The sequence below is a fragment of the Scomber scombrus genome, chromosome 3, assembly GCF_963691925.1.
Source record: "Scomber scombrus chromosome 3, fScoSco1.1, whole genome shotgun sequence".
NCBI lineage: Eukaryota > Metazoa > Chordata > Actinopteri > Scombriformes > Scombridae > Scomber > Scomber scombrus.
Window position 1 is genome coordinate 13,467,705 of NC_084972.1, and position 27,830 is coordinate 13,495,534.

The 27,830-nt window shown below is 40.1% G+C and overlaps 2 protein-coding genes across 2 annotated transcripts; one reads left to right on the top strand and one right to left on the bottom strand.

Moving 5' to 3' along the window:
- The first annotated feature begins 567 nt into the window (after positions 1-567).
- Positions 568-23,777, top strand: srpk1b (SRSF protein kinase 1b). The gene is made up of 16 exons (XM_062443603.1): positions 568-607; positions 1,255-1,309; positions 13,986-14,113; positions 14,394-14,502; positions 14,915-15,002; positions 15,101-15,188; positions 16,128-16,234; positions 16,535-16,700; positions 17,978-18,003; positions 18,109-18,331; positions 18,501-18,953; positions 20,347-20,441; positions 20,616-20,723; positions 21,539-21,608; positions 21,834-21,926; positions 22,205-23,777. Exons 1-16 carry the CDS (start codon positions 595-597, stop codon positions 22,387-22,389), a joined length of 2,007 nt encoding a protein of 668 aa, XP_062299587.1. The 5' UTR covers positions 568-594; the 3' UTR covers positions 22,390-23,777.
- A 414-nt stretch (positions 23,778-24,191) lies between these two features.
- On the bottom strand, positions 24,192-27,556 carry lhfpl5a (LHFPL tetraspan subfamily member 5a). The gene is made up of 3 exons (XM_062442769.1): positions 27,151-27,556; positions 24,570-24,806; positions 24,192-24,202 (listed from the first exon to the last, which is right to left on the bottom strand). The coding sequence occupies exons 1-3, from the start codon at positions 27,551-27,553 to the stop codon at positions 24,192-24,194; spliced, it is 651 nt and encodes a 216-aa protein (XP_062298753.1). The 5' UTR covers positions 27,554-27,556.
- Between the last annotated feature and the right edge of the window lie 274 nt (positions 27,557-27,830).

Below are 27,830 nucleotides of genomic sequence, written 5' to 3' on the forward strand. Positions count from 1 at the left end.
TAAGATATACTTAATAGAATTTTAGACAAACTTTAAAGGACAAGTACAATGTATCAAGTCTGGCCTAACAACACAATATTGACTGAAATACATTTATGCACAGGAGGCGGCCTGTGGATTTTGTTCTCCATCATTTACATTGTTAATAGCCAGTATGAACAATTATATACAAGATTACAAGAAAAAACTTTTATTGTTCATTTGGGCTTCTGACTATTGTTTTAGGACATAGCTGAAAAACTGTGAACCCATACTTTAACTTGCAGTGCAAATAATACAAAAAGGGATCCTCTAATATCCATGACAGCACATACCTTGGTAACGGACATCTTTTTAGTAAATGAACGTCTCAGAAGTTAGCTATGCTGCAGCTACAAAATAACCAATATGACAAAATCGTAAATAATAATGTCACAAAAAGATACTACATAAATACAATCAGCTGACGTCCGTTTTTGTATAGTGGAGGATACAGTACATTTCTATTCACTCCGCCCCGTGTTGCTCACTCCACTGTGCTGGGTCGTTCATTTTCGCGCACTTCAGAGTTTCCAACAGTCCGTGAACGCACCACCCCTCCTGACTGTTATCAGCATGGAAAGAAAAGGTAACGTTGCTAATAACTCTGAAACGCTTTTTTTTTTACAACCGGTACTTGTAACACACTCGCTGCTTTTCTATACATTTCTCCTGTAGATTTATCCTCATGAAGATTGTTAAATTGTCTCAACAAGTCACGTAACAGTTGATGAAAAGTAAAAGTGGACCATGCGCTCTGCTGAGTGTGTGAGTCTGTGTTAACAGCATGCTAGCTGTAGCATCAGGCTAGCATGTGATACTGGAAGAAGTCTCCGCAAAAATTTCACACAGGTTTGAGTGAAAAAAATAAGCAATAGGGTCCCCAACGTCATGAACAAATGTAGCAGTGCTCCACATGACAATGGACAAACTATGTGTGATATTTACAGTAAAAAGCACCAAGTAACTGTTAGCTGCTAACTTCAAATGCCTTCTTCTAAGAGCAACACACCGCCGAGTCCGGTTTACTGAGCTGTTAGAGAGGCTTTTACTTCAGCTAAGTAACCTGCCACACATATGGTGGTTAATATAACCCGCAACAACCAGTTTTTGTTCACACCTTTAGCTCGGGCCCTTTTCTAAAAGCATTAAACAGCTAAATCAGGTGGAGAAACACAAAAATATGGCGTTGAGTTGTCGTGTTAAGCCATATTATTCCCTCTCTCTGCTTTACAGTACTCGCAATGCAAGCAAGGAAGAAGAGGACAAGGCCCAGAAAACCTGGCAAAAAGTAAGTTGAAAAGCTTTTCCTGTTTGTTTGCATGTCACGATTTACTTAATGGTCAGAAAACACACAGTAGGAGGTTCACTCATAAGCGCTGTTAAACTGCATTTTCTCACTTGGCTAAAAAACTTTGCTCATAGTGATGATTTGTTAACATGAATTGATGTGATGTGCAGTTCTCTCACTTGCTGCTGAGGTTTTGGTGGATGCAGCATCAGTGTACCTATGAGCCAGTTTGTGAGGTGCAACAATTTCTGTAGTATGATTTAAAGGTGCAGTGTAAAGAACGTTGGGGCATCTAGTGAACTTGGAAGAAATGCAATATAATAAGCATGCTTTAATGAGTGTATAATCACCTGTTAGCTTAGAATGAGTCCTTTATATCTACATAGTGAGCTTGTTTTCTTTCATGGAGGCCGCTATGTTGCACCGCCATGTTTCTACAGTAGCCCAAAACAGACAAACCAAACACTAGCTCTAGAGATGGCCTTTTGTACTTTTCCCAAGTTTTATAGCTACCGCAGGTTCTCCTACACACTTTGAAGGGGAGGTTGAAGAGAAGGGTATTCCGTTTGTAGCAGTCTGCAACCTCACTGCTAGATGCTACTAAATCCTACACACTGGTCCTTTAAAGGATGAGTAAATAAACTACATCAATGCTCACAAATGACTTTGATAATCAAGTGCTGATGTAGTTTATTATTTAGGGTATGGCAGTCATTTAATCCCAGTCGATACTTCTAATGGTTCCCTTTTAAGTGGATTTGACTTGACATATAAAACATAAAAGTTACAGGAGCCTTGATGTAGACAGAGCCAACTGAGCTTTTAATAACATGACCAGGAAAAACAGCAGACCGCCCTTGCTATGTTGAACCCAGCATGTAAAATTGAAATGGTTGTTTGTTTACGCTTAGTTCTGACAGAGTATCAATACGCTTGAGAAATGCGGGAGATGTAATTGTTACATGATCCAAATCAGTTCAACACTCCTGCATGAATGTTTAATGTTACATGTCCTGCACTTAATCAGATTTTTAAAGCCCAGATTGTTATTTAAGAACTGTAAAGACTCACTTGGAAAAGCTGCTTGGAATTTCTTCTCTAATAGTTGTTGGATTGTTTAGATCAGCATTTCAGCATTTCCCCAACTCTAATTAGCTAATTAGAATAACGTTCATTGGTTACACATCACAGGCAATGCCCAAGGACGAGAAATACTCCACTCTGTTTTTGAAGCTTTTCACCTCTGTTGCAAAACAATTCGCTATTGTTCAATACTAAATGATTAAACAAAGAAGTATGGAGGATTAAATTAAAGTAGAAAAGCAACAATACAATTGAATTATTAATACAATTTCCATGAATTGGTGGCAATGGCACCTAGTCATTTAGAAATTTAGTTAAGATGTTTATTCATTTTATGACAGTGAAAGGTATAGTTCATCACTATTGATGTGCTGAAGTTACCCGAGGCTAAATGTAGTCAGAATAATCCTGATGGGTCAGCAGCTTGTAAGAACAGCTAATTTATTCCGTATAACAATCCTTCGAGAAAACACTGCTGAAATAATCAAATACCATCAAATCCATATGCATGACCACAAAACAAAAAACAAACTGCAAACAAAATGATAAATAACTGCATAATTGAAATGAACCAGCTTAACATAAATCCACTGTGTTCTCGGCATTGAATTCATTCACTTGCTGTACTAAAGTGAAGATATTTCATTGAATCACAATGTGATTTTTGTCTTGTTTAGAGAATCTCATCTATTTTAATTCCACTCACCTCATTAGTCCTTGACTTTATTGCACTCCTCTTTCTCCATCAGCTCTCCACCATTGCCCACCACAGTATCACCAACCACTTATAATAACTACTGACAATCTTGTAAATTTGCAGCTCTCTCTCCACTCAGTTTTACTCATTTCCCTCCTCTCTGCCACCACGCCAGTCCACCTCCTTCCTCTATGAAGATGTATTCATGCTTAGTCATTCTGCAATCTTGACAGTTATCTCCGGCCAAGTACAGATATCACACAATTAACCTTTTCACCACAACTCTGACCCTGTCATTCACCTGGGGATAAACATACAAAATGATACTCAGTGTTGAACCAGTAGGGGAGGGGGTCAAATGGGCCCATTTGTACTTTTATAAGGAGTCACTGTTCCATCCATTTACCGTGTGAGTGTTACCAAATGTTATGAGAATTAATATTAGACATATTTCAATTTCGAGTACATTGAGAATTTACAGTGTAGATTTATAGGAAGTTATACAATCATAGGATGCAAAAAATTGGACAGTCAAGAAGGGGTACCTCTTTATTTTAATCAGCTATTTGAAGTCAATTTCAAAGGACTTCATCTTTCATCTGTGTCGTCATATTACTTACAAACTTAAGTTTCTAATCATTACAGTTAAAAGTAGGATTATATTTAGTGGTGAATACTATGTAGTTGTCCACATGTTTTTTAAGGTGGACATGGTTGCAATGGTTTGCTGTAGCTCAAACCCTGTATATTAAATCATATGTCTGTGTTGATGAGTCATAGATAACATTTTCTCCCACCTTTTTAAATTTTTTTAAAATTAAAGTAATTGATGACTAAGAAAACATTACGCCACAGCCTCAGAAAATGCTCTGTTGACCAAAGGTTTTTCTTTTTTTAGCTTAGCTTGAACACAGCAGCAGCATCATCACATCCTAAATTGATGCTCATCGCTAGAAGGTTAATCTTTTTGGCTGTTACTAAGCTATGGTTTCTTCTAAGTTTCATGGTACAGTAATTTTAAGGTTATTTCCGGGATGACAACAATGGTGTCAACACAGTCATCACAACATACAGGCTCAAAATATGAATTAACTTCATTTTTGTTGACAGTGTGGCTCCGACTCAACAAACACCGCTCTGTGACATTTGTTGACATTATTCGCAACTACTACAAAATGTGACATGTCAAATATTACATGCAGTTTTCAGTATAAAATGTATAATTTCAGTCGATGACCATCAAGCAAGCGACAAGCATCCAAACATAAATCAGCTCCTTCACTCCTCTGTCTCGCTCTCTCTTGCCCTCACACCCATCACGCTTCTTCCCTCCCACTCTTTCGTGTCAGTCGCTCTGTTGTGGCTGCTGTGCTGAGAGGACGCAGCAGCTACCGTTGAGCTGAGCAGCCAGGGGAGAGGAGAGCTGAGCACAGACCTGGTCCCAGGTCACAACAGTCTTTGGCTTCGCTTTGATGTGCCACTAGACCCAGTTTAGCCTGATATAGGTTGTAGCATAGCTTAAGCATAGTTTCACCCAAGTCATGTGGCTCCTGGACTGGATCTTCTCCATCAATACAGCTGTGGTGAAGCTAGCCAGTGGTCTCACATGCAAGTGAGTAGAACTGTGTGTGTGTGTGTGTGTGTGTGTGTGTTTGTGTGTATGTGTGTCTGTGTGCGCGCACGCTTAAAAGAGGAAGCAAGTTTGAGACTTGAGACTCATGTCTGTACCGCTGGTTGAACCTGTTATGGTCGGGGTCATGGCAGTAGTGTGTGTGTGTGTGTGTGTGTGTGTGTGTGTGTGTGTGTGTGTGTGTGTGTGTGTGTGTGTGTGTGTGTGTGTGTGTGTGTGTGTGTGTGTGTGTGTGTGTGTGTGTGTGTATGTATGTGTGTGTGTGTGTGTGTGTGTGTGTGTGTGTGTGTGTGTGTGTGTGTGTGTGTTAAAGATGCCAGTTTACATGGAGCTTGGCTGACTTATTGATGAGCTGATCCATTTTTGATTAAGGAGCAGATGCTGGCTGTTGTTGCTCTGTGAAGTACCTGACTACCTGCTCGTGTGTGTGCGAGCGAGCGAGGATGGGATTGCTGATGTCCCTGGTGGAATTTTGCAGGCATCCTTTTAAAGAGCTCCTTGTTCAATTCATCTTGTTTATTTTACAATATCAGCATTTCTATATCACCTCAGACATGAAACCACTTGTTTCTCTAACTTGCAGTGCCTCAGATGTTATTTTAGGACTACGTGTGCATTCAGGAGACTGAATAGGAAGAGCCTCTATTGCAGCCCTGCTACTCTCTGTTGTATTTTGCTTTCATCTCTCTCTCTCTCTCTCTCTCTCTCTCTCTCTCTCTCTCTCTCTCTCTCTCTCTCTCTCTCTCTCTCTCTGTTTTCTCTCAGCCATAGCTGCAGTTCATTACATAACCCTTCAAATCTTTTATCATCTGCAGCCCACTACAGTTCTGTGTCCCTCTCTTTCTTCCTCTTGCTCTCTGTCCTCACCCTGCAGGTTAACGAACCATCAAATCAGTGGCAACAATATGTAAAGAGGATGCAGGTGGCTTCAGGCCATGAGGATGATGGGTTTTCAGGTTTTTAAAGTACAAGAAGACCTGCATTAGTCTAACTGACTTTGTAGTATACACAGCTGTGTGTCTTTCTCTCAGTATGATAAGTCTTTCAAACATTTTAATAGTGATATTTAGAATCAGAATTAACCTACAAAGCTTTGCAATGTATTAATGATGTAGCATCAAACATGAAAATAATACCCACTGGAGAACATTCCAGGGACTAATAAATGAAAAAGCATTGTCTCTATACACACAAATACACTTTTACGCTTTAAAAAACGCAGGTGGAGTGCTGAAGTGAAAGTGCTGCAGCACACACTTATACAATTTCTGTGCAATGCACCCTCAGCTCCAAAGTACAGTCACCTAGTGCTGCTGTTTCATTCTGCTGCCCAGGCACTTGGCATTGATTATATCTGAAGGGTTGGTGAGGAGGGGAGGAGGAACGGGTATAATGTTTTGGCCACATTCCATCCCCCAAAAGCTCTTTCTTCATCCGTGCCCCTGTTTATTTTGCTCTAGAGATCTGATAGGGCTGGATGGGCGGAAACCATGAGAGCAGGAGAAACCAGGAGATGCTGACACACTCTGTCATGTCAGATATATGCACAGGAGTGATAGAGATGTCAAGTGGTGGTGGGTCTGTATTAGATTTCAGCCCTCACTGGCACAATAACTATAATAGCTGCACTTAAACTGACCATTAGTGTGTTTGTCTGCAGGACAGCTTCAGCTGCAGCTATTGTTAAAGGACTAAAGAGGTGTGAAGGTTTGTTAGATTGTAGGTTTGGGATTGTTGATTTTTCTCTGTAGTGTCATTGTATACTTTGTGTTTTCTGTGCTTTCTCATTTAGTGTTCATCTCTGAGAGAGACAGAGGATTTCATTGCACTTGTTTTTCATCTATTTTGAAGTAGTGAAGTTCATGAGTCTCCAAGAAATGAAAATTCAGACCTTCAACTCTAATCTAATGAATCTAATCGAATGTCTAATGAAGGCACTTCAAATGAGGACTTAGCTTGTAATCCTGTGAAAAAAGGTTTTTACTTAGACTCACAATTATTTTAATTATCTGATTTTAATCTGATTATTACTTTCTCGATTAATGAAGAATTAGTTTTGTCTATAAAATGTTTCAAGTTGGTAAAAAAAAATGTCCATCAGAGCTCCGTGTGACAACTTCAAATGTCTTGTTTTGTCTCATCGTCAGTCCAAAATCCAAGTTCATTCAGTTTTTATTATATAAAGCAGCACTTTTAATGAGCTGGGAAAAGAACACTTGTGGAAACTCTGCTTGAAAAGTAAATTAAACAATTATTTCATAATCGAAATAGTTGTATATATTAATTTGATCTCCGTTGACTAATTGTGAAAAGAGCTTCTATCCACTCACAGTAGGAAAATACCCTCCATCACACACCATAAAGCCCTTTTTTGTTGTAGCTGGAAAATCACAGGTGTTCTATTAAAGCTTTCAGGAAGTCAATTCAGTCACATGACTTGCACAATAGCAGCTTTCTGAAATGTGATGCAGCTCGTTACTGATGTTATTAATTACAGCTGTGCTTTTCTCACTGTGCAATGCAAAAATGTCTGCTGTGGAAAAAGGTCTATTGTCTGACATGTGACATATGTTACATGTTGCATCTTGTTAGAAAATATCAAACTGCGCTATGAGGCAGACTGAGTGTCTGAGGGGCTGCTTGTCACCGCAGAGTCCAGCAGTGTGGTCAGTAAATACCTCACATGCGTAATTGCTTTTAGCTTCTTTTTTTTCTCTTTCTTAATATGTTAAATAAACACACAACACTTATATAAGATGACTGTGGAGTTGTTAGACTCACTGAATAAAATGTATGACAAACCTGTTTACACCTAAGAATTTATTTATTTTTACATTTTTTTAGGGGGATTTTTGACAAATGTAAATAAAATACTGTTGGGCAATGGGATGTTAAAAATCCATCAGTCCAACATTTGAAAGTGCATCAGTACTGATATCTGTTGCTATTATGTACTAATACAATTGATTTGACATTACTGACAAAAGCACAGGTAAGTACTGACCTCTGCATTTGATCCACAAGATAAAGTACATGTTTGTGTAATACTCTGACAGCTCAGACATGAAAACAGATAGTGTGTCTCATCTTTTTTTTTTTTTTTAAGATTTTTTCTGGCATAGACTCCTTTATTTTAGCGGTAGACAGACAGGAAACACGGAGAGAGAGGGGAGAGTGACATGCAGCAAATGACCTCCGGCCGGGATTCGAACCGGGGTCGGCTGCGTATATCCGTACATGGCATGCGCTCTAACCACTCGACCACCTGTGCGCCTGTGTCTCATCTTTGATCAAAACAAAACTTGATCACTGTACAATCAGCTAAAATAAAGGGATATAATCAGTGAAAGAGAAGATTATATTAATAAGTCACAGATGGGCAAAAGTAAAATAAAGTTGAGTCTGAAGCCATTGCCAGAGATGAAAGTCACATGCTACAACCAGAAACTCTTTCCAAAAGTTAAAAGACCAAGAGTAAAAAAAACAGTGTACAGATAAAGCCATGAGTGATATGACAGTGAGTCAGTAGTGATGGCAGTCAAACATTTGGGTACATGCCTCTGGTGGTGGTGGTGGTGGTGGTGGTGTGGTGTGGTGGGGGGGGGGCTGTCCTCTGAATCTTATCCAGTGTGCAACTTGATTTGTCAGATAGGGATTGCATACAGAGATTAAAACCCCCCCACAAAAAAACGTGACCCATATTTGTTAAAAGTACTTTGAGTGGATGCAGAGAAATGCTGAAACACCCTCACAAAGATCTCAATGCACTTCAGCATGAAGAGCAAACCCTGCAGAGCAGGGCATAATGAGTGCGCAACAAACTGTCTCAGTAGCGTCGCTGTTTCATTGCAAAAAAAGACTGGCTGGCATGTGAGCTGGGGAGGGTGATGATGATGATGGACAGATGAAGAGGGGATAGAGGGAATGGGGTTGTTTTGGTCAGAGAAGGAGGAGGAGGGGGTAGCTGATGTCGTCCCTCACCTGCAATGCAGTGCTGGGCTGCATCAGCCAATTATCTCTCAGCTGTCAGTGAAAGGGGGCCGGACCAGAGGCTGACGACAGCCAAGGAGAGTTCTCGGTCAGAGAGAGGGAGAGAGAGAGAGAGAGGGAGAGAGAGGGAGAGAGAGGGAAAGAGAGAGAGGGAGGCAGGCAGTCAGTTAGTGTGTGAGAGGAAAAAGTGAGAGAGAGAGTCGGTGAGTGTGGTGTCCTGAGCTCCAGGACTCAGAGCCTGCAGCGGAGCCTCTGCGTTCCTGCTCTTCCGTCTCTTCTTTCTCCCTCTCCTCTCTGCACTTATATTCCCCCCCTCTGCTCCTTTTCATCCTCTCTTTCTCTTTCATCTGTCTTTCCTCCTCTTCTCATTCTGTTCGCCACCCCCTTCCTCTGTAATCTCTGCTTTTCAGTTATCAGCACTGAACGCTCTCTCCTCCTCCAGTCTACTTTTCACTCTCAATCCCTGTCCCTTTTTTTGGGTCCTCTTCTGAGCTCTTTTTTTCCCCCTCCTGTGCGGATGGAGTGAGAGGATTTTTTAAAACACCTGTACTTTCTCCTCTTCTCTCCTCCTTCTTCCATCACATCCCATGGGCATCCGTGCATCTTGCAGGTAAGAGTGCTGTGGGTGTGTGTGGGCAGTCGTGACAACCATAGTCAATTTCAGGTTATCCTGAGACCACGTAGTCCAGGTAGAGCTGGGCGATGTGGACTAAATCAAATATCATTTTGCCGTCCAGATGTTTTGATTGTTGCAGTGGTCCTTGAAGTATCCTGATTCTTCGTGTTCTTGTTGTGTGGTCGATCAGAGGGCATTGAACTGTCCGTCAAGCTGTCAGTGTACCGCAGTGAGAGAAAAAAACTTGCCTGTACAAACCTGAAAAGCATTCAATGTGTCAATTATCCTGTTGGATTCAACATGTTATTTTTAAGTCATCTGTATCTCTGCATTTCTTCTTCTCTCCATCCCTCATTCTGCTCTCTACTCAATGAACATAGTGTTAATTTCGGAAGCTATTTTTAGATCCAGCCCTTGAAGGTCCACGTGTCAGTTTTTTTTTTTCCTGTCATCTTAAATATTTACTAACACACTCAGCTGACAAAAGGACATTTTAATTACAGCCATGAAGAATCATAAACATTTAAATCTACTTTTAGTTGGTGAAAATACTTTATATTTGAAAATATTCTCAATGAAAACTTGGTGAGCTTTGGTCTCACTTTATTCAAGACCAAGTAAGAAATTCTCTCTTCATATATATTCGTCGTCCTCTCACATTCACCAAAATGAAAATATAGCGTATATGCAGAGAGGAGCTCAGACAGAAAGCAGGATAAATACATGGCAGTGATCACAAAGATTTTAAAAAGTGTCATTCATCAATAATGTAAAAAAGGTGTTTTTATTTTCAGTCTTTGAAACACTCTTGTCTATTTTCATCAGCAATAGTCTTGTCCGTTTTTGTTGGCTAATGTTAATTTTCACTACACTGAAGTTGTAGACCACCTTTTATTCATATTCATCAGGAAGTTATTGTTACTCAAATGCTTGTGTGTTCTTGTATGTGAGGCACAGCAAGCAGGACAGAAAATGTAACATTGTAATTTTAAGTGCAAGTGAAAACAAGAGGAGGATATGGACCCAGGTAATGTTTGAATACATCTGTATGTTGTGTGTCTGTAAATGTAAACACACTGAATGAAAGACAAAACATTCAGACCAAACCAAATAATGCAAGTTTTTCTCCCATCAGTGACACTTTTTTTTTTCTTTTGAAGAATTGTGAGAAAAATCTAACAGCAGATGGGTGAAAATTTAGAAGCATGAATACAAATCTAAATCTTTTTTGGCTCAGTATTTTTTTCTTAGTAGGCTGCCTCCTACACACATGAACCAGATCATTAATATCAGCAGGCTGATTTCATTGGATGTTATTTTGATTATCACTGATACATCATTAGTCGCTTAAATGTGGCAGTAAATAACTTAATTAGCTGCTTTTTTAGATTTTGTTTTTCATTGTTAAATACAGATATTGGTCACTGTGTATCTAAACAGAAAGCTTGCTCTGAGGAAATAAACACTGATTATTTCACTGATGGACTTCACTTCTAGCAAAGGACCTCATTTATTAATTAATCTGTGCACCTCTGTCTTCAGCTCAGCATCATAATTGCTTTGTTTCCCCTCAGGAATCGTAATACAAACAACAGAGTTCAGCAGGCAGCTGAACATGACGCAGCTTTGTAAGCATGTTTTTGCTGAGATGCATCCAGAGTGGTGGTTCTTCTTAGACCTAAGCCAATGAACTGATTAGTTAGACATGCTAATCCTAATGACTTTAACACAGTTTTCAAGCAGATCACAACAAAGAAGTTTCATCCAAAGTAATCAAACTGAATTTGTTGCCTCCACCGTTAAATTACTATTTTAGAGGCAGTGACAGTTCCTTGTAAACTGTTTATTTCTGTGGCTGTACGGCAAAGTCAGCTGCTTAGACCGTCTCGTAGCTTAAGAGATCATATCTAACTTGCTTTAATTAGCTATAAATCCTCCTCAGCAACATCGCCAGTTTTCAGTTTGACTCAGTAAGTCACGTCCAAATGTGCAGCAGAGAGTTTTTACAGAAGACCACTGAGAGGTTATTTGAGGATTGAAATTGTGTTAAGAAACACAGTTTTTCTTGTGAGGAAAACATCTGTTCACACTGAGTAGGTATAACATGATTTCTTGCTGGAAGCTGTTGGCCATTTTTACCTGCACAGCAGCACATTATGACCAGCCCTCCTTTGCAGGAACACAGTAATTAGGTCTCAAATGTAAATAAATGGATAATAATGCTCTCTGTGCAGGAATGCTGGCCCAGATTGCTAGTCATGTTTCCAGATTTAGCATTTTTATCCAAGCTAAATTTAATTATAATACAGCTGTTGGTGTTCAGACAACATGAAGCAGCAAGCAACGAGCCAAGCAGAAGTTTAGCTCATTCTGCTGAGGGATGAGGAGGAATTTGCACAAAAATATGTTTAGTTTACATGATACATGTGATTGCTCCATACTGGTTGGCCTAAGGGGGCATGGCTCATGATTGGTTGATCTGTGTCTGTGTTATTGGTCATATTGTAACTTCATGGTGTGCATGTGGTGACAGTGCAGTCCCCTCTTTCAGCACCACGGACAGCACTGAGTGTGCAGCTGCTTCAACAAAATAAAAACTGTTCAGTTTATCCAAAAGTAAGCCATTAACCAAATAGATCACAAAAATAAAGACAGCTAACGATTATTTTCTTTATCAATTAGTCTGGCAACTATTCTCTCTATTATTGGTTGGTCCATATAAAATGTCAGAAAATGGTGAAAAAGGCTAATCGCAGTGTCCAAAAACCCAGGGTGTTGTCTTCAAATCAATAGTCTAAACACAGATACACTCAGTGTCCAATGATCAGAGCTGGGAACAGTGAATGTTTGGCTTTTGATTGAAAATAGACATAATCATAATCATTTATAAAAACAGCTGTGACTCTATTTTCTGCCGATTGATTCATTGATGAATTGTTTGATCTCTGATGATTATATGTGGCAGTGATTGAACTTGGTGCAAGTCTTAACTTTGATGGCATGCTTTACTAACTGATGCAGGTAGGTGAAGCTGGAGCAGCTGGATACTTTCCTCTGGAGTGCTGATACCAGTGATGTGCTACACCTTCAACATCTGCAGGGGCTGCTTGTTTTACTTGTTTGATATCTAGCTCGGCAGTTTTTAGGGAAACACACACAGTCTCTGTTTCCTTCCAGTGAGCTGTAGTGTAGAAGCAACTGGAGAATTAGCTTTAATAATTTAATCCACCATGTTCAGAATCACACAACACAACCTTTTCATTTAAGCATTGTTGAATCACCATCAGTTATTCAGTTCAATTAATGTTTAATGGTATTAGGTCTTGGTCGAAGGACTCTAGTACTTTCTCACTGTTTTATTTTTGTGGTGATGCTCCAGCCTCGGTTAGCGGGTTTGAGGGGAAAAAATGTCACTTATCATGCTGATTGTTTTAATTTGATTCAAAATTCAATTCAATACTGATGATGTGTGTTTCAGATGAAAGTGCTAAAGGAAATATTCATTTATTCTTACTAATACCTGAAAGCGTGAGGACTACAAACTGGATTTAAGACAGACATAATCATTGTTTTTATAACAACAATGTATCAATTGAAAATGTGTGATAGAGCCGTCGTATTTAGAAAAAAGTAACATAGTCACAGTTTCAAAACAGCCCCTCAGATTTTCTGGTATTTGGCAGCACTAAAATATTATGAAGCTTTTATTGCTCACTGTTGTTACAATTACGGAGTTGCTCAAGGGAGAAATGAGCTGTCCTCGAGTCCGGTGTCTGCTATTTTTGCCAGAGCTAAAATGACTTTTGTCTCTTTTTGTTTGATTTTTTTTTTTCGTCTATGCTGTTGAATTTTGCTTACTGTACTTGTTGGCTCTTGTTTTGTGTAAAGCACTATTTGTGTATGTCCTTTTCTTTGACGCCAAGCTGACATTCACTGGTGCTTTAGATTGATTTAAAATGATCTGCAGGTATACTTTTTGAGCTGCTAGAAGCGTTTACAGAGCTGTTAATGCGGCTGTAGACTGTTAGTCTTGTTCAGACAGGTTGCTGTGATTTCTGGACATAGTTTTGTAATAGAAACAATCCCATATCAATGCTAGACGCTGATTGATCTTTAGTATTGATGTTCTGGTGTAATTGCCCCAATGTTTGCTCTCAGTCTTGATCAATCAGAGTCTTTAAGTGGTGGCTTGTAGCGTTAAAGTCTTCTTTTTTTCAATACAATGCTCAACACTAGTCTTTACACTGTTCTGAGAAAAAAAAACATCAACTTTGCTCTCAGTCTGTTTCATTTTGGTCATTTTGTGCTTCCACGACTGTTCTGTCCTTACAGAAATATCAAATAGAATCTTTGCTTGCTTGTGATTTTGGTGAAATGAGAATCGATCTTTATCTACTATATCGCGTATTAGTTTCTTTGGATTAAAGTTTGGGTTTTTTGAGAAAATGCCTTCTGAAAATGAGATATGGAAACCACATTCTCGATTCTGTCGTCTCTGCATCGCTCTGTTTCTCTTTTTGTCGCTCTGGGCCTTTCCAACAACGTCTAACCCTTTGTCCCACTGTCACTCTCCTCCTTTTGTGCTTCCTTTCTTTCCTTCCTGCATGTCTGCATTCCCAATTTCTTCTTCTTGCTCTCACCATACTTCTTTCTCTCTCAGACCAGAGCCTCACGGTCGTGGAGGTGGCTCTCAACCGGGTCAGGCAGACTCTCCCCTCCCAGAGCAGGATGAGGAGATCCTGGGCTCTGATGACGATGAGCAAGAGGACCCCAACGACTACTGCAGAGGTACGAATCTCAGTATAACTTTGCCTTCAGATATCAAATGTGTTTGTGTATGTCTGAGCCGATCAGATAAACAGATGAAATATAACAAAACCTGATTCAATGTTAAATTATGAGAAGACCGAAATGTTCTTCCAAAACAGTTATGTGCATATTTATGTGTAGGATAATGCTTTTTGTCTCAAATCCTGCTGCCTTTCAGCTTCATGTAAACACACACACTCAATGTTCTATAATTAAAGGACATTTTTGAGTGTATTTGTGTATGTCTTTCTTTGGGCAGGTGGATATCATCATGTGAAGATTGGAGATCTGTTCAATGGGAGATATCATGTGATCCGTAAGCTGGGCTGGGGGCACTTCTCCACTGTGTGGCTGGCCTGGGACATCCAGTAAGTAGGCTCCTCTTGACTACATGGAACTGTGCACAGAAATGCGCAGAATTAGTGGACCTCACAAAGCCATAGTTTTACTGATAGCAGAGAAATGTGTTCTCTTGATACTATTAAAGTGACCAGCTAGCATGTAGATTTAAGGTTACTGTGTGTATTCATAAGTAAATTATGGTTACAGTAAGAGCCAGGAATTTCAGTCATGTTGTTTCGTAAATATGTAATATGTATTGATTATAAACATAAGATTTATGTAAATGATTTTGAAGAGGAAATTATGTTATAATGGTTTATAAAAGCTTTTTATAAAAGAGTTTTGTTGTTACAGTCTTTGATGCAAATTTGAAAGAAGTGTAAGTGGTCGTGATGATTGCAAACATTTATTGGTCGTGTGTGTGTGTGTAATTTTCAGGGACAAGCGTTTTGTGGCCATGAAGGTTGTGAAAAGTGCTGAACATTACACAGAGACGGCTCTGGATGAGATCAAGCTGCTCAAATCTGTAAGGCACACGCTCATCAAAAAGACTATTGTCACACTGGGTTAGACTCAATTCCCAAACATCTTACAGTTGTGTGTATGTGTGTTCTTGTTTTCTAGGTGAGAAACACAGATCCCAATGACCCCAGCAGAGAGAAAGTGGTGCAGCTTCTAGATGACTTCAAAATCTCTGGCATGAATGGCACTCGTATCCTCTGGCAGGGAATTTCCACTATGGAGTTTTCCTAATATGCATTACATTTCTCTCATATCTAATCATACCTGCTGAGCTGGATACAGCAATATACACAATATTATTTATATTATTAGTTTGAAGAGTTACCTTGTTTTTAATCAGATCAAAAATAACATTTGACACAAGTGACACAATTGTACCAAACTGAGTGCCTGGGGATTGCAGGAGCTGTCGTGACCCGTCATTCTGTGAAGGAAGGGAATGGTGCATTAACAGCAACTTAATTGCTTGGCATTTTTCCATTTTTGTCTTCCATGCTGTTGCCGTCTCAATGTGACTGCTTGGACATACTAATTACACTCATTCCAGGCCAAATAGCTACTCTAGTGTTGAACATCCAAGGGTAAGACTGCGTCACCTCGGGCTGGATATTAATTTAGCTCATCCTTATCGTTGTGCTTAAAGTCCACATTTGTCCGCATTACATCTAAAACGGTGATCTGCCAGAATTATTGAATCATCAATCTGGCTGTCCAAAGTCTACTTCAGTTTCAGATCACCCCCTAGATTCACACCCTGCTCTGCTGTTCGTGGTTCGCAGATGTTAATCTAGCTGTGTGCTTTGACACGTCCTTGAGCGTCACAGTCCCCGATGCACCGACGCTCATTCCATTCCTTTCTCTCCCATGCGATCCAGTCTACAGCTGTGTGTTCAGGCAGTATGCCCAGACATCCGCTGGAAGTCAAAGTTAACTTTTGTGACATGCACAAAAAGATTGTAACAATAGTAATGGACAAACCATAAAAGGTTATTGAAGTCAAGGTATGTGCCCTGAGAAGGTATGGGAAATGATTAGTGTTCAGATAGAGTATGAATTTAGAGTTTAATAATCCATGTAATCCATTAAAGTCAGCCCTGTTCTATTAGTTCTTGACTTTGGATCTCTTCAGATGTGTGCATGGTGTTTGAGGTGCTGGGCTACCACCTACTGAAGTGGATCATCAAGTCAAATTATCAAGGCCTGCCGCTGCCCTGTGTGAAAAGCATCATACGACAGGTAATGTACAGCTGCGCTTATCTAACAACATATCTCTTAAATATCATTAATCATCCTTCAAATGGGAAAATTTTGATATCATGCTTTGGTTTTGGTGCAGTGTCAGTTAGACTCTTGTCAGCGCTATCAACCAAAATAAAACACTGGTACATCTCTGTAAGACAGTATCAGCTGTATTTTATAATAATAATAATATCACTTATTCAGCCATAGTCTAAAACCACGACACGCCTGATGGGTTGAGGAACTTTACTGTTGTCAGTGGCTGATATGTTTCACTCTTATGGTCCATCTCTACAGGTTCTTCAGGGTTTAGACTACCTCCACACCAAGTGTAAGATCATCCACACAGACATCAAACCAGAGAATATTCTTCTGACTGTCAATGAGCCCTACATCAAGAAAATGGCCGCCGAAGCGACGCTGTGGCAGAAGACGGGCGCTGCACCTCCCTCTGGTTCTGCAGGTCACAACCTTTCCTTTCTCAGTGCTCCACAAGTTTTGTGCTTCTGTCTGCATTTTGCTGACAACTGCGAGGTTAGCTGCTTAGATTACAAAGCTGGTCCAGTGCTTTCCATTGTTTGATTGACAAGTTACATATTCGGTGGTTCACTGCTCAACAGCCATCATCATCAATAATTGTTAATACAGCTTTAACAGCTTTACATTTAAATATTTTAGGGCTGTCCCCAACTCAGGACTTGAAGTCGTCTCAGACACTTCAGACCAATGCTTTGACCCTTAAAGGCCTACTAAACAACATTACATTATAAATTTGTTTCTTTCCTCAATACATTCTACTGCGAGAAATATACTTAGGTCTCTGCCCAGTTATTGCAGTTACAGTACAATCAAGCACACAGCTAACATGAGTCTCATGTTTTAGCTGTAAGACTTGCATTTAATGCTCTTGTTCATCATTTGTGATGTGAAAACATCAGAGAAGTAAAAAGTGTGTGTCCTGGTATTAGTGCAGGTATAAAATCTAAGCGCAGCACTGAGCATCTTTCCTTCTGGCTGCTAAGAGTGCTGTCAGCCGATGAGTTGATCACACTGGCCCGTGGAGGAGGAGAGAGTAGAGACGTCTGTTTAAACAGGAGTTTAGCTGCCTTTGCTTCATTTAACACTGGAGCTGAGAGCTCCAAGCAGGAAACACTCTGCCTCTCCTGTCCTCTGTCTCCATCATCTCTCTCTGTTTCCATCACAGTTCTGTATTTAGGTCATTTAAAGAGAATAATCTGTAAGTTAACAGGCTGTCATGCTGTTACTCTGTGTATTATGACATGTAAAAAACGCAGTGATTCAACTGAAAAAATGCCAGTTGACTCAGGGATTTATCAACTGATGCTACCGACTGTTGTCAAGAGGCACCAATGGGCTATAAATTGAAAATAAGATGATTTTCCAGCTCTATGGTCTAATCCTGTGTGTTTGATGTGTAGTAGGTGTTGAGAAACTTGAGGATTTATACTTAAAAGTATGTTTAAGTTTTTAATAAAAGGGGAGTTGGGTCACTGTGTGTTGGTATGAGTCACCACTGGATTGGTTATGGAAATTACCAGCTTGCTCAGAGGAGTGTGTGACTCCTGCTGAAGCTGGTGCCACTGCAGAAACAAGTCTATTAGTACAGCTTGGTGTGAATCAACTCAGCCACCCAAGCAGAATACTAATTATAGCGAGGCGATGGATATGCAACATATGTCTTTTACCAATGTAATCCTCTGTTTTTCCTGTTTCCTGCAGTGAGCACAGCCCCAGCACCCAAACCAGTAAGTTATGTTTTTATCAAGTGATATGAGGACTTTGTGGAAAATACATTTCGAGTCAAGTCAGTATAATAAAAAAACCTCTCTCCTCTTGTTCCCTTTCCCAAGATGGCCAAAATGTCAAAGAACAAAAAGAAGAAGATGAAGAAAAAACAGAAAAAGCAAGCAGAGCTGCTGGAGAAGAGGATCCAGGAGATGGAGGGAGGAGCAACACCCGAAGGAGGAGAGGAGGAAGAGGATGAGGAGACGACAGAGACCACAGAAGACACCTCTTCAACTACCCTCTCCATGTCTGCCACACTGCAGGACATCGTTAACCATACTATCACAGGTCATTGATTGGATTAGATTTAATTTAGGCTTTGATTGAATTTGAAGATTAAGAATATTAAGAAATAATAGATAATATCTGGTATAAGCACTAATCAATAATCATTAAGTGTATCTTGATTTAAGAATTAAATTGAGTTAAATTGAATTCACGCTCCTCTGTGCTGTAGACTCGACTGCAGACGAGCAGCCCCAGCAGATGTCTGAAGGAAGTGAACAGAGAGAGATTGCAGCCGAGGAAGAGAACAGAATGGAAGTGAACTGCAACGGCCACGCCTCCACGCTGGAGAGTGAGGCCAGCCCGGAGAGCAAGGTGCACAGGACCAAGAAGTCCACAGAGGAGCTGGAGGACCAACAGAATGCCGACCAACAGAATGCCAACCAACCGGAAACCAAGACCGAGGCAGACGACACATTACCCAGTAAAGAAGACCACCAGGCCTGTAACGGTTCGTCCGAGGACCCTGATCTCCACACACAGCAGCTCCCAGCTACTCTCAGCCCAGACTCTGTCACTGTAGAGATAAAGGAGGGAGACAAGGCAGAGAAGAAGGAGGAGGAGATGGACACTCAAGGGGAAAACAAAAGAAAGGATGATGAGGAAGAAGAAGATGGCCAAAATGGTTAGTTAAAAAAATTTTGATTTTGGATTTCCTATGCATGATTTTCTACATATTTCCTCATTGCTCAACATGATGTATTTATGTTTTGTCAGAACTTCTCTACAATTTCATCAGAAATAATTCTATGGTTTTGAATAATGCTTATTCACACATCATATGTTGTCTTGTTTTAACATGTGGCCATCCCAGGAATGCAGTATAACAGATAACGACACATTATAACATTTAATAATTCGAAATGACTTAGTTTTTTTTCACACTTTGCACTGAATTGTGCAATTTGTTGTCATCACACCTCTGGAAGGATTCGATATTATATTCAACAACATGAGTTTATTAAAAGCATACAATAGCACATACATATAATGCAGTGTAAATCACACTGTGTTTCAGTATGCATTAATTCAATATGCATTACAATGAGGAAAAAATAAACAGTATAGCCTCAGCTGTAGTGTCCCACCAAACAGCAGTATAGTTTACAGAAATAGATGTAGGTGAGCAGGCTGCATTAGAAAACAAAGATTGTTAGTAAAAGCTAATACAGTACATGTATTGTTATCAATTAATCAATGGAGAAACCCTCTACTGTAAACTGTAAGCTCTCGTACATGCAAAGTAGCAGCCTCAAGTCTTTGTTTATATTTGTGATCCACAAAATGCCCACCCCCAAGATGGGATTTCTTATTTTTGCCTGTTTTTTTGTTAACTAAGCAGAACAACACAACACAATGACAGTGAGGCCTTATTCAAGCCAAATCAGGCAATGCGGTGAAAACACCCTCCCCATACATCTGATGTTTTGGCCACAGCAGTGCTGCACCGGCCTGTAGCTGTAAAGTTGAGCTTTTTGAATTTTTGAAGAATCACAACTCGACGTCACTACGGCGAAAGGCTGTGGTGGCCAATCACAGCTAGAGATCAGACTAATCAGAGCTGCAAACTCTGTCATGAGAGAGTTCAAAGGCATTAGGGGAGGGGAGGACATTTCTCTTCCTTTGACAACGTTAGTTAGACTTCACTGTCAACTTCCTGACTCATTTTAAAAAAAGATAAGACAGAGCAGCTGTGGTCAAGCAAGTTAGAGAGGGAGTGCTGGCAGCGAGAAAGCCGGTGAATCAGATCAATAAAATGTTATTTTCTGATTGTTTCACAGCGGTTACATTCTAGAGCACAAATAAACACGCCCATGCCTCCACACACCTCCACTCAACCCTGCAGCAGTCTGACGCACTGCCTGATTTGGTCTAAATACAGCCTAACTCAGACAAACAAAAGTAGCTCCCTTAACAGGAATTGCAAAAAAATATAATGTTTCCAACATTCTTCTCCCTTCTTTTCTAACACATCCTCTTCTGTCCCTGCCCCCCATCCCTCCTCATCTCTTTAACAGGAGCATCAGGCAATTTGTTGGTAAACCCCCTGGATCCTATTAATGCTGACAAGCTGCAGGTTAAGATTGCTGACTTAGGCAACGCCTGCTGGGTGGTGAGTAAAAATATACCATAGCACTTTATTTTATTTTTTTATTCTGAACGCTTATCGGTAATTTGAAATCTTGAATCTCTATCTACTGCAAAGTTTCCCTGTGTTTTAAATATGACCCATTTGAATGTCAAAATACAATTCATAAATTGGCACTGCTCCTTCTTCCTTCCACAGCATAAACATTTCACAGATGACATCCAGACACGGCAGTATCGTTCACTCGAGGTTCTTATAGGATCTGGCTACAGCACACCAGCAGACCTCTGGAGCACAGCCTGTATGGTAAACAAACACAAACAAACAAACACACACCTGCAGAACTGTAAGGAATCTGCTGGAAAGACAGACTGGAGTGATTTGAACTATTAAAGGGACCCTGTGGACTAATCAAATTGTTACACTATGTTCACCACGCACCAAACATAATGCTTTTATCCTGCAGGGCTTTGACTGCCACCGACTGAGTTTTAATTCAAGTTTGACCTAGACAGGAATCTTTGAATTTATTAGAACCTGTTTGTAGATCAGAAGCTGGAATACTTTACCTTAAACAGAGAGAGAAAGAAAGAAGAAATGCAAATTTGGCCAGAGATGTGATGTAATCAAGTGACGTCTGAGAACAACACCTTGATCTAGTGACGTCACAGCCCTTGATCATGACTTCCCCCTAATATTTTATCTATGGCTATGTCTGAATATAGACCCTCCTCCTGTTGTGACTCTTCTCAGTTAACATTGTCACCTGACCATCTGAGAACCGTCATACTGTAAGGTCTGAATGCAAATGCTCTCCCCTCCTGCCTTTTGTTCCTTTGTTGATCACTGCCTTGGTTTTACTGTATAAAATGCCTCCATTTCATTAGTCAGTCCACTGTCTCAGACCCACTCTGTGTCAGTGTGCTCACCAATATCCCGGGATATCAATAAACATCCAACACCACAGCAAACTTTGAACAAGGACTTGAGTATAAAGCTGACTGAATCTAAAACCCTCTTTAAGGATTTTGAAGAATCATGACAAGACGCACCAACACACATGCTTTAAAACCATACTTAGGTTTATTCAAATACTACTTCATGTGTGTTTTTTTCCTCAGGCATTTGAACTTGCTACTGGAGACTATCTATTTGAACCCCACTCCGGAGAAGACTACTCCAGAGATGAAGGTTAGTGTTTACAAAATGTAAGATATCAAGCTCTAACACAGGATTATTCCAACTGACTACAAATACTCAAAGGATTGTTAATGACAGATTCATTTGAGGCATTATAGGCTGAAAAATCTACAGACAGAAGACTAAATATTTTTGACACGTGCGGCCGATTTATATTAGTCAGAAAGGACTGAATTCTCTCATTGTCCTCTCTGCTTTGGTCTTATCTCCCTGTAGATCACATAGCGCTGATCATCGAGCTGCTGGGAAAAGTTCCTCGGAAGCTGATCTTGGCAGGCAAATACTCCAAGGAGTTTTTCACCAAGAAAGGTAAACGCACCCGCCTCACCACCAGCCGCCTGCTGTCGCTACATCCAGTGTCCTTAAAATAAACTCACGTATTCAGTGCAAAAGTTACTATTTCAGAGTGAGCACCTGACAGCTAAAGGGAACAACCATCTGCTCTGTTTGAGGACAAAACATGCAAATGAAATCCAGTTCAGCTAGTTTAAGCCCAAAGAAGTCAAAAACTCTCAAACACTCTATATAATGCCCTAACGTTCATCGTTGTAAGTATTTAAATGTAATTTAAATGCCTTTTGTCCCAGGTGACCTGCGTCATATCACTAAGCTGAAGCCGTGGGGTCTGTTCGACGTGTTGGTAGAAAAGTATGAGTGGTCCAAAGACGAGGCCTACACCTTCAGCAGCTTCCTACTGCCCATGCTGGACCTGGTGCCTGAAAGGAGGGCCACAGCAGCCCAGTGCCTCTCCCATCCGTGGCTCGCATCATAGAGGCCACCCACATGCACCCTCGCCCCTTATATTGTGACAGGATCCATTTGGTTTGAAGATTCTGGGCTCAAAAACATACACATAACAAAACACATTCATTTCGGCAAGAGCCTGTGACTGCATTGTGCCTGCATCCACCCTTCATGGCTCTTAGATGCTACCAACACACACTTAAATACACATAAAAGAGAGAGACTGCTGAGTCTTTGTCCAGAAACTGATGGATTACACTGGTTATAGAGGGAACCCAAGGTCGTCGTCTTCCTGTATTTATGGCTCTTTTTTTACTGGCTTCATACTTCTATAGCTTTTTTTCTCTAGTTATTTCTCTCCATTTTTGAACTCTTTCTCTGCAGCACGTTACTTTGTCTGATCTTGCGGTACTTTTAGATAGTTAATGGATGGATTTAAAAGGAATTAGCGCCTGTCTGCAGTTGCAGCAAGGTGACAAGATGTCAATAAAAACTCAAACATTGCTATGAAAACCACATACCATATCATTTAGATAATTGATAAAGCCAAATGCGTGTGTGCTCGTTTGCCAGTCATCATGTTAGCCATGCCAGCTTTTATGCCTTTGTTAATTCTTTGAATTAATAACTGTGCAATGCTAACAGGCATGAAGAGAGACTAGTAACATTCTTAGCACTGTTAAGTAAGCTTTATCCTTGGGAAAAGAAACACGTTTTTTTACATTTGTATAAAGGCTGAACAGGAAGAAAGGAGACTGATCTGAAATCACACTCTGAAATTGCAGATTTGTCATATTATACATACTATTCTTAGTTTTCAGCATTGTTTTACATTGTCTTTGGAAAAAAAAGCCCTTGGAACAATAAAATGTGAACAACCTGTAGATTCCTTCTCTGCTTCATGCACAAGCTGGCAACAGAAAACTTGCAGTTTCATACCTGGTTCACTTTTTGCTTATAAGAAAGGCTTGATGTATCATTTCCTGCATTAACATTCAAACTCTATGTGGATCCAGGTCCAGTGTGTACAGTAGATTGCACCAAAGAGTTGGCCTTTAATCTCTCCCTCTCTGCAGCATAAGCTTTGTACAGTGTCCAGAAGAGACTGTCAGTAATGTAGATTAAAGGCACAGACTAAAAGGTTTGAGCGTTCTTTTTTTTTTTCGTGGGGGGGCCTTGATAAATATTCAGGTGTTTTCCAGATGTATGAAAGCTGAAGCTCTGTTTCAGGTGTTTCTACTGCACACTGAGGTGTTGGATTTGAAAATAATAGATTGTATTAATACAGATGCTGTAATAATGCTTTTAGTCCCCTTAAAGTAATGTTACCCGCTGTTTTTTCTATAAAGTCTCCTGCTCTGTCCATGTCTTCCCCTCTAAATTTTTCTGTAGGTTACAAAAATAAACATTTTTCAAAATCTACTTGGAAATTTTTTTGCTTCATGAACCATCATTGATGGGATAACACAGGATGACACAAACGTTTGGATAAAAATCTCCTTAGTTGCTTTTTTTTTTAAAACAGTATTCAGTATTAAAATGCTACACAAATAGTCCTTAAACATGACCCTACAGATACACCTTTTTGAAAAGTTGAAAACATGCCCATAATATAAAAAACATGAAACACTGGTAAGATGAATACTGTCAGACTCTGCAATTGACATGTTTATTTAAAAAATGTAATGGTGTCACTTAAGACAGTGTGCTTAGCATTTAGTTACAAGGTATGGGTAAAAAAAAAAACGAATCTTTGAAACATGTCTGAATTCCTCATGTCAGTCTTGATGAAGTTTCATCTATCTCTTCCCACTTCTGTCCACACGGGGCCTAGGCGTCATCTGTGGTTGAGAGAAAAACAGCATTACTAGAAAAGATGAGGTGATGTAATTGTCAGCTCAGGCAATGTTTTTGATTGTTTTGCTCTCGGCTTAGTCAAACCTCAGAGCTTCAAAAACAAAGGTCCTTGATGGTTCAAGGTAGCCCAGTCCCTGCTCCATCTTATTTTAACCCCAGACAATGCAGTTAACTGTTACACCACCCCCACTGCAACCTATAACTCTCCCCCTGCTATCTCCCTGCTGTCCAGCCCTCGTCTGAATCCATTTCTCTTTTACTTCTCTACATGTAAATCTTCATCAGGCCTATCCCCTCCCCTCCCCTCCCCTCCTGTCCCACAGTTATGCCACCCTGCCTCCAATCTGGTACCTTTTCCCTCCACCTGGAAGTCTTGGGGCAGCAGGTTGTCCTGCCGGCTGCCTAGGCTGAAGGCAAGGAAGGAGAGGATGAGTGAGTCCATGATGCTGATGATGGCCAGTATGTAGGCCCAGCGCACCGTGCAGTTGCCCAGTGTGTACTTGTCAGTCCGCTGGCCACACATGCGCTTCACCTCCTCCGAGTCCCAGCCGTCGGGATAGATCATGCAGCCAATCACCATACACGTACCTGAGAGGGAGGAATGGGATCAAATTGAAGGACTTTTCAATTATTTCCTGTTTAAGGAAATATATAGATTTTAAAAAACGAACGAAATGCGGCAAAATGAGTCATCTTATATGCCTCTGATCTCACTGATGATGTAGTGAAATGTATCTTTAAAATCATATCACAAATGCTTGCTTTATAATATCACATGATGATTGAAGGCTGGAGAGATATTCTAACCAGACACACTGAGAAATTCTGATGCTATATTTTAATTCAAATCAAGTACTTTTGTCATCAGTCATTCATTTTAAAAACATGTTTAGGCTTTGACATTTTCAAATCCAAGAAACTTTCTACAATTTTGATGTTGAATTTTGTGTTTGATTTCTATAAGTGACATGTTAACTGGGAAAAGAGCATCTAGCTGCTCTGGTCACAAACCATCAACCAAACAGACAAACGTGCCAGCAGAGAAATTAAGTATACACACTCCACTCATTCATGTGTGTTGCTTAGCAACTCCAGAGCATCTCAATTCCATGAGATTAACTTGTTCATTCATTATTGACTCCGCAGGCCAACAGCCAGCCTTGTGCCATCCCACCACCGTGTGTGGAGCCTTGTGAACTATCAGGTGACAAGATGAAACATTAGCACACAAACACACGTCTCACTTTCACTTTCTGAGCCTCACACACACTTTCACCTTCACTGACTCCCAAATTTCTCACGTTCACTTTTTTTCTTTTCATTTGAAGATAGATAATAATTAAACTGCAACTTCTCATGGGTTTACTAACACACCAGAAAGTAAAATTGTGATACCATCCAAAACAAATATACAGCAGGTATACATGGTATTACATGATATTAAATCATTTTCAAACTGTACATGATCCAACCTGGGATCATGTACTGTATGTAATCTAAATGACAGTCATTATTATTACAGTAATTCTGCAATATACAGACACACACTGTGACAGCACACCTCCAGGTTAATCTTATTATTTCTTCCATACAGGCTCGACCTTTCACTTCCAGCTTCATCTGTTTAGTAACTGCCTCATGTTTCAAAAACAGTCATGTTTCAGGTATAATAACTGGAGCCTTTTGAGGATTGTGCTCTGGGTTCCTACAATTTCCCAGTACACACGATGAGAGTATCATTTCAGTCCGCAAAGGGAAAACACTGAAATGTTTATTTGTTTGTTAGTTCATTTAGACTTGATGTTTCCTGGATTTTGTCAGTGCACCGTCAAACAACCTTGATTATGCAGCTGCATCTCTGTGGGTGGTTTGTTTTATACTAATAAAATATGGGGCTCAAGTGTCCTTGAGAAGATAAAAAGGACAGCAAATTAAGGCTGGGGTCTAAGGTTAATGTTGATAACCCCACCCTGGTTAGATTAGATTTAGTTTGGTGTTATAAGTTTCCTGCATAACACCCTATGATAAAAGGGACCCTTTTTCTTAATCTCTGTGAAATCTTTTGAAACTTGCTTTTGGTCAATCAATTCATTTGAATTTAACTGGACATTAAAACCTGTTTTGGTCAGGCCTTTTTAGATAAAATTAGGCATATTGGGAATGGTCAAAGGTTAACCCTTAGATGCATTAGTGGGTCAAAAATGAACCGGTGAGGTTGTTTTCTTGCAATATCTTCGTAATGAAAAGTTGTTACTTTTTTTTTTACTTACCTTTTATACATTTTACGAAACTTTTTTTTATTACTACCCCAAGCTTCCATAGGCATTCATTTCCTATCGAATTTCATGGGAACTTTTGGTTCTTATCAACTGTGACTGTCAGGAATATATATTTTGTGGACCACACAGATAGGCTACATGTTAAAAAAAGTGAAAAATAAAAATATTTCAAACATGAATTCACTTGTGTGGACCAAAATATAATACAAGTGATTATTCTTACCAAAATGACAAAAGTGGCATAAAAACCCATTGATTGTAACACGGGTCATTTTTGACCCACTTATAGAAGAGTGTATCTAAGTTAAGTGAACGAATGTAGTAGAGGAATAAAGGTCCTAATCAGTGTGCTATTACATGTATGCTAGGGTCCTTCAGTTTCTTTGCTTGAGCAGAGCAGACAGAGATGCAACCCATAGCCTATCTTTTATCTTAATACTTTTTTGTGTATTTGTTAATAATTAGTGCACTGCATAGCCTACTAAGTTTTGCATTTGACATTTCCTGTTCATCTGCAAAAATACAGTATACTTTAGGATTATAATGCATAACACCCAGTTCAAATGTTATGGAAACTGCCATAATGCCAGACAACATGCACAAGCAGAGTATGTTCTTATAAGCGTTATGGGCCAAGCTCAAACTCTGCTCACTAGAGGCCAGCTGCATCCAGGCGCAGATCTTATACACGCTGCCGGCGTTGCAGAAAAAGAAGAGACTGAAGCAGACGATGCTGGCCACCACTAGCAGCATGGAGATCCCCACGAAGAACATGGCTGTCTTAAAGGCGCCGGACGGGATGGAGCCAAAGTCCAGCGGGCTCCCTTTACAGGTGAGCTCCGAGGTGAGAGCGTTCCCGATGCAATAGTGGAAGAGGCCGAAGTATCCTGCCTGCGGCGTGTTAACGCTGTCTCCGATCCAGTAAGGCTGGATGAAAATCACCACGGTGATGACGGCAAAGGTGATGGTGAAAACCGTCCACAGCACACCTACCGCCCTAGCATTGCGCACGTAGTTGGTGTGGTAGATTTTGGCCGCCTCCTGAGCCGGGAGCATGATGAGGAGAGGGGGACCTTCAACTGTCACCTCCTGGATAGTCTAAAAAGTTTAAACAAGTGAGTGAAAAAAACTCCTTGGATCGAAACTGCTCTCCTTTTTTTCTGTTAAAGAGTGAAAAAGAGATCTCACAGTCATTTGTTTCCTGTTTACAAAGTTGACATTTTAAAATTCCATCTTTCCTGTGATGAAGTGCTGGATCAAATGCGACTGAAGACGTGGAATAAGTTTCTCTGAAGTCTCGTTGTATTCAAAACCAGGGACGGCTTCCATGCAG